This window comes from Sesamum indicum, linkage group LG2 (genome assembly GCF_000512975.1).
Source record: "Sesamum indicum cultivar Zhongzhi No. 13 linkage group LG2, S_indicum_v1.0, whole genome shotgun sequence".
Taxonomy (NCBI): Eukaryota; Viridiplantae; Streptophyta; class Magnoliopsida; order Lamiales; family Pedaliaceae; genus Sesamum; species Sesamum indicum.
Window position 1 is genome coordinate 15799668 of NC_026146.1, and position 7355 is coordinate 15807022.

The following is a 7355-nucleotide window of genomic DNA, read 5'->3' on the forward strand; positions in this document are numbered from 1 at the left end:
ATTATTAATAAACTCCTAGTGTGCATATACTCTTGATAATATATTGTCCACAGAGATAGTTGGACTTTGAAATCTATTTATTATTTAAATGATCATTTGAAATATTTGTTTTAAGATAATAACTTTGAGGTGCTAAGAATTTAACCATTTCCTTTTTAGTTTTTTCACATGAAATTTTATAAAATTCATTGCAATAAACTGCAATAACTATACATCGATATTTAAGGTGAGTGTATAATTGTGATACTGTTTAAGAGTATAAAGTGATATAATTAAAAGGAATAATTACACTCCCCTCCCTTAAAAATGTAGAATAATTATATGTTGATCTCCTAAAATTTTAAAAATTACATTTAGTATCTCTAGAGTATGCTTTTGTCCAATAAATAGGTCACTCCGTTAATTAAAATTCATTGAATTTGATGATATTAACAAAAAAAAAAAAAAACTGAATAAAATTTGATATTTACTATCGATTTACTTATTATTGCTTATTGCATGTCAAATAATTTTTTTTCGATTAAGCTACCTAATAATGATAAAGATATACCCCTCACATGCATTAATGCACGAAGACGTACAAGGGTAATTTGATCATAAAATAAATTATTTAATTTGCAATAAATTAGTAATAAGTCAATTGAGGATAAATACATATTTTCTTTCTGATGTTTTGTTAATATCGGCAAAGTCGGTGAATTTTAACTAACGGAAGAATTTATTTGTCAGATCGAAGCAAACCTTATGGGTGTTAAATATAATTTTTCAAACTATAATAAATTTACGTATAATTACACCAAATTTCAAAGTATGGGAGTGCAATTGTCCCTAATTAAAAGTATAAGCGGTCAAATGTAAGGGGTTTAGAGTACGGGGGTAAAGTAGAAAATATTCCTGAAGTCTAATCTACGTTCTTAAGAAACCCGTCATCAAATCATCGATTTTCTTGTTTGCTGAACACGCGTCAGGCAAAACCGTTATCGAACCATCATACGACATCGTAAAACGCGTAATCACTTACCTGCAAGCAGACGCGACAGGACAGAGCCAATTCACTAATCCAACGGCCTAAAATGGACGTTTCTGCACGAGCTATGGTGGAAGCCATCCATGCCAGCCCCACTCAAGCCGTACTTTATCTCTCTGGCGGTGCCTCTCAGGTACGCTGAATTGAAGATACTACACATATTGATGTTCAAGTAGAAACTGTTCGATTAAATGTCCAAATGAAACACCTGACAAAAATGGGCAGGCACTTGGGTGGTTAATGTCTGTGCCGGGAGCTTCAAACACTGTCTTGGAAGCAGTCGTGCCTTATTCTAGAATGTCCATGATCCAGTTACTGGGGAAGGTTAGAGATTTTTTGCGCTTTTCCTTTATTCTTTTTGTTGATTTCAAGTTTTCTTTTGTCTTTTTAAAGTTCTCAAGTGAAATTGGATCAGATGTTTATCTTCTGATGTTGAATAGTTTTATCTTTTTATGAGGGTTTTAGGTTCCCACTCAATTTGCCAGTCGACAAACTGCAGAGGACATGGCATTGTTGGCGTATAATAGCGCTCTAAAGCTTTCTCAGCCGGGTTGTTGCATTATATAATTTGGTTTGATGTTCTTAGCTGAATTTATCTGTCTTTTTCATTTTGCGTTTGGCTGTTAAAACTGAGCCTGGGTGATATTCTTTTAGGCAGTAATAACTCCGAGAGCGAATATATTTTACTTGCCCTGGTGTTCTTGTAAACCCACGATGCTTAATATGATGTTTCTAACCATTTATTTGATCTGAACTCTTACTAGATTGTGGAAACAAAAGCAGATGATATATACATATATATGTGGGTTTTGATTGAACAACAATTGTCTTTCTTTTGAACAGTTAGTTCCTGTATTCTTACTTTGTTAAGAGTGACATAACTAAATCACATTCCATAAATTAAAATTGTTGACCTTCTCGCTGAACTGAAATGATTACTTATTTCTGATATTCATTACATGACTTTCTCATTATTTCTTTTTTTGTTTAGTCTCTCTCAATGTTCTAATCATATAACCATTATGTAAGTATATCTATATCAAATGGATTAAATTGCTAAGTTGACATGGGTGTTTAAGATCAAAGTCCAAATGACTCAATTAGAACCTTATTTGCTTTTCTGTGACTTCACTCATTATGCTGTCAAATACAAGTTAACTCCAAGGAACTGCATTAAATAGAGGCTTTACCCGGCGTCTAGTTACAGAATAAAGTGATATGTGTGAGGTAACTATGATGCATTGGACTAAACAAGAGCATAAAGGTAATTTGTTGCAGTCCTGATTGCCCCATGCAATATTAGTTTTCCAAAATTAGATGGTGAAGCATTGAACTAGTTTCTTTGTTTAGGTTTAATTAGGCTGTCTGAGGCCAACAGCACATCAACTGATATCAAACCCAGTTCAGCTCTAATTAAACTGTTATTATACTAGTTCCTGAGTTTCCTCTACATTTCAATTGATTAATCTGCCTCTTTCTTTCTGGCTGGATGTAAATGGTTAGATGGTTCTGCATTTCCCTTTGGCCCTTAATTTTGCTATTTTAACTCCAGGTTGTACTTCACAGAGTAAGGAGCATGTTAATGTATAAGGAAACAAATGAAAAATTGAAAATACAACTAATACATGTTGAGCTCCTTCTTGTGAATTGACTAGCTTAGAGATATTGATGTAAAAATACTATTGCATTCATTTTGTTCTTTTGAGTTCTGATTTACTATACGATAGTATATACTGCTCTTAATTGCGAGGGATGTAACATTTACCTGACATGGCAAAGGATAGAGCATCTCATGCAGCTGAATAATGATGGTTTTAAGATCTTGAATTGCTTAACTACTAATTTATTCCATGAACTGCATATATATTATTTGTACAGATATTTCACTTGCAGAATCTTCATTATTGCATTTATTTTCCCTATGTTTTTGTTGGTCAAAGGATGATTGGGTTCAATGCTGTATTGAAATTGCTGTGTCCTGATCTGCTGGCTCTTAGTTTTGGAACTTATGTTCAGTCTTCTGTTGAGTACAGGGTTCCCAGTTCTTGGTGTGGGTTTCACTGGGGCTCTGGCCAGCACACATCCCAAGCGAGGGGATCATCGGTAACATATTACTTGCGTCACTCAACATTTTCAAGTTACATATTACCTTTGTGTAGTGCTGCACCAATTGGAAATGGCCTTATAATCTGTTTCCTGAAACTCGTGCTAATAGGATATCTTTTCTATTAATAATATATGAAAGGTGTTGAGTTCTCATTATACTGACATTCATAGATTAGCACATTAAAAATTGTCTCATCCCCAATGTTTTGTTTCTTCATACTGCATTCTTCTAATTGGAGATTGACATCAAGTGTAATTTTAGTACTAGAGGCTGTTGTTTGGCATGAGAATACCGTTCTCTGGAGTTCAAGGGTAATTTGATGATAGATGAATGTGGGCTCTTGGTATGGGGTATGCTTGAAAAAGTAAAAAGGGCTGACTGCAAAGATGTCCTGTCCTTCTCTTTTTTATGCTTATTTTCTTTATATATAAGTTGGACTTAATACTTTATTTATATATTGTATTTAGGTTTCATGTATCCACAAGGACATCTAACCAGCTTTGGGCATCTACTGTTTCATTGTCTAAGGTATCATGTAATTTCCTTAAATCTTTTACCGCACTGATTAGAGTTTTCATTATGAGTTAGTCATTTTGCTCTGTTCACATGCATGATTTCAGGGTTTGCGAACTCGTGAACAAGAAGATGGAGTTTCTAGCCAGTACTTACTGAAGGTACTGTTTAATTATTGTTCCTTTTGAGTTGAGTGGTTAATGATATTGTGGCATAAAAAAGTGATGGATTTCAGTTATGTAATCAGTTTAAAAGTGTGGAAATATTAAAATCTTAGATGAATGCATAGCATTTGTCGATTTGTTTATCATTTTGGTGGTGTCATGCTTCTCGATCTACTCAGTGACCTGTGAGGCTTTGATTCTGGCACACGAAGTACTTCCTTGATAACTCAGAGGTCCTTAATTTTGCATAACATTTTGCCTGAAAATTCTTTGATATGTTAATGTCATGTCCATTTTCCTTAATCCCAGTAAAATGTGGTTTAGCCTTGATTATATGTTTGTAGGCAATAGCATATGGTTGCAAGGTTCCAGCAAGTTTTGTTTCGGAGTTAACTGATACAGAAATTCCCGATGAATTTGAAATTCAATTTGATGAAGATCAGGAGTTGGATCAACTTATCAATGGTGAAATATGCTTTAAGGTTTACCCCTTTCTAAATGGTATGGTTTAAGCTATATACAGCTGCAAAATCACACAATTTATGTTCTCTTTCTTGTTCATTGTGAAGGAAATGTTGTGCAGATATGTCAAGGGCAGAAAGGAAGATAATTCTCTCTGGCTCTTTTAATCCCTTGCATGATGGTCACCTAAAGCTTTTGGAAGTTGCTGCGAGGTATCTTCATCGTTTCTGGTGAAATTGTTATTCCGACAATGAGACTTGTGATAAAGCAATTGTTCTGTTCCCCGCATGACTTTAAGATGTGGATTGATTTCTACTTGTCACAAAATGTTTTTCTCCCTTGCTTCTTCAGCCCCACAAATTCAATCTCTCATTTCAAAAACTTGCAGTATTCTGAAGGGAGATTTTCAATTTGTGTTATCTTGCAGAGATCCTTGGTAAATCTTATTGTCTGCATGACAGGCATTTATGTGGATGTACCTGGTGATACTGTAATGTCTTCCCCATCCGATGGTGTCAAAAGATCTTTAGTTATTTAACTATCCATGTCCTTCAATTTTGCATTTGGTTTTTGTCGACTCTATTCCGACCACATCTGAAGCTTGCTTCAGTTCATATATACAGCTTCCACTTTGACCAGTATAGGAATGTATTGGATCCTATTTTATTTAATTCTTTTTTCTTTATTCCACTTTGCACCATTTCCTATGACCTTCATCTTTATTTGTAATTTCTAAACGGAGACTTTGGAGTTATTGATACAATTGATTGCTGAAGTTAAAAGTTGATGTCGATGATTTTGTCGATGGCTTTAATCTATAAGGTCTTTGAGGTTGTGAAGTCAATGCTTACCATTAGCACACGAAATGGAGGTATAAGGTTGTATTTTCTGGTCTATACTAGTAAAATTATTTACCCCATTCCATATTTAATTTGTATATTTGAGAACTTCTTGAGTTTACTTTCTTTTTCGGCTGGTCTACTTGAAACTTTATGCATTCTAGTTATTCACATGTCTAGCGGAATCTTGGTACACGTTACAGTCTTATCATTGAATTGCAGTCATATTCTACTTATCCTGTTGAGATGCTATTTAGTCACTGTACGTACAACATTATCCTTTGCAGCATTGTTGGTGAAGGATACCCATGCTTTGAGTTGTCTGCAGTGAATGCAGACAAACCTCCCCTGACTGTGTCTGAAATCAAACAACGTGTCAGGCAATTCGAAAAAGTTGGTGAGGTTTAACATATCACCTTCCACGTTGCAACTATTATATCCGACTGTAGCTTTGCTCAACTATGTGTTCATGTGTTTCTCTTAGTGACTTGACGTGCAATTAATATTACTTGTGTGCTATGTCATTCTTTTATGAATATAATTTCAAAGCACTGTATAATAAAAAAAATTTATACATAGAACACATATCTTTAATGCCATTTCTCTCTTTTTTATCTCTTTTGTTTGAGATGGGTATGCTTTCGGCTATTCCTTGAATACCTTAGCCATTGTTTCTTCAGTTGTGATGATGTTTACCTTTTGTATTCGTTACTTCTATATATATATATATATATAGATTGTAATTGTATATAGATCTAACTCCTCAACTTCATCAGTTGTACAGCTGACTGAGCTATTAATGGTCTCAATCTTTCAAGTGCAGGGAAGACGGTTATAATTTCCAACCAGCCATACTTTTACAAGAAAGCTGAACTCTTTCCTGGCAGTGCCTTTGTGATTGGTGCGGATACTGCAGCAAGGCTTATAAATGTACGGGAGTCGCTCAAACCAATATATAATATTTTTCCTTTTTAATGTTTCTATTTCTTGAGCTGAGGCAAATGTTGCTGAATGCTATTCCATCTTTTTTAACATTCTTAATCTCGTCCTTATCATAAGATATTGGTAAGCAGAGCTATTTCTTTTTCGTGATCAATTAAGTGTATAAAATATCTGCGAAACTAACATGATACAAGAGTGAGTTGAACCTTAGTCGTCTTATTCTAGTAGTTTTCTTCTAATGGTTTGCGTGGGTATGCTCTCTTGATCATGAAAGTTTTGCTTATAGAGATACTAACAATTGGTTGAGGACTCTGTGAATCAACTCCTTTTGCAGTCTTCTAAAAGTCAGAACTTATGTAATTATCTTTGACCTAGACTTGCATTTCAGAAAGAGTCCGTGAAATCAAATAGTTTGTTCCACTGGAAATCCTCATTTCATCTTATTTTGGCGTTATGAATAGCATTAGTTACAGGTCAATATGTTCTAGCCGATTCTCTGTCTTAACTTCTGTTCCTTTTGACAGCCAAAGTACTACAGCGGGGACTACGGAAGAATGCTGGAAGTTCTCTCTGGATGCAAAAGCACAGGGTGCGTCTTCCTTGTTGGTGGTCGAACTGTAAATGGTGATTTTAAGGTTTGCCCTCAATCCTTAACTATGAATTTGCACCTTGGCTCTCTCATGAGTTAAAGTGTACATATTGAAGCTATACTGATTGTATGATTCTGTAGGTTCTTGATGATTTTGATATTCCCCAAGAGCTAAGAGATATGTTCGTCCCAATACCTGCGGATAAATTTCGCATGGACATTTCATCGACTGAAATCAGGAGAAGTCAAGGAATGCTCTAATTTATTTTGCACATTGCATATTGAAATACATCCCTGTACAACTTAAAAAATAAAGATGTGGAGGAGGTAACTCTGTTTCAATGCTGGAAAAATTGAAGGGACAGATTCGGCTTCTTGTTTTATTTGTGTTTTAGCTTGTGAATGTTGTTAGATTTAAATGATTCAGAAGGTACATATTATATAAATGACTAAACCATTACATTCTGATTGCCGTGGCATAACCTCATCTTATTATGGCATAACATTTGACCTTTTATCACTCTGCAGTATGACACACGTGCTAGAAATAGAAAATTGTACGAGTTCAAGACATTGTATCGTCCAATGTCTTCGATTGGAATTAACTGTTTCAATTATCCACATACTTGATTCTTTTGACGTATTTAAGCTTCATTCAACATAGTCACAACACAAATAGAAGTGCCAATGACAACTCGTGAATCAATAGTCT

At 34.7% G+C, this 7355-nt stretch overlaps 1 protein-coding gene across 2 annotated transcripts; it reads left to right on the plus strand.

Annotated features, from left to right (window-relative positions):
* On the plus strand, nucleotides 936-7111 carry LOC105156355. Of its 2 annotated transcripts, XM_011072465.2 has the most exons (12): nucleotides 936-1160; nucleotides 1253-1351; nucleotides 1493-1577; nucleotides 3061-3130; nucleotides 3602-3662; nucleotides 3755-3808; nucleotides 4156-4312; nucleotides 4395-4485; nucleotides 5400-5509; nucleotides 5936-6042; nucleotides 6579-6689; nucleotides 6785-7111. In XM_011072465.2, exons 1-12 carry the CDS (start codon nucleotides 1074-1076, stop codon nucleotides 6902-6904), a joined length of 1152 nt encoding a protein of 383 aa, XP_011070767.1. In that variant the 5' UTR covers nucleotides 936-1073; the 3' UTR covers nucleotides 6905-7111. The 2 variants fall into 2 exon arrangements, with proteins under 2 accessions (XP_011070767.1, XP_011070768.1); XM_011072466.2 differs by lacking the exon at nucleotides 5400-5509 and having other exon boundaries at nucleotides 5931-6042.

Excerpts from the sequence above, each read along its gene's own strand:
- LOC105156355 (XM_011072465.2), top strand. The coding sequence starts at position 1,074 with ATGGACGTTTCTGCACGAGCTATGGTGGAAGCCATCCATGCCAGCCCC. Across the intron at positions 3,663-3,754 it reads CTACTGTTTCATTGTCTAAG|GGTTTGCGAACTCGTGAACA; the intron begins GTATCATGTAAT and ends GCATGATTTCAG. Across the intron at positions 5,510-5,935 it reads CAGGCAATTCGAAAAAGTTG|GGAAGACGGTTATAATTTCC; the intron begins GTGAGGTTTAAC and ends TTTCAAGTGCAG.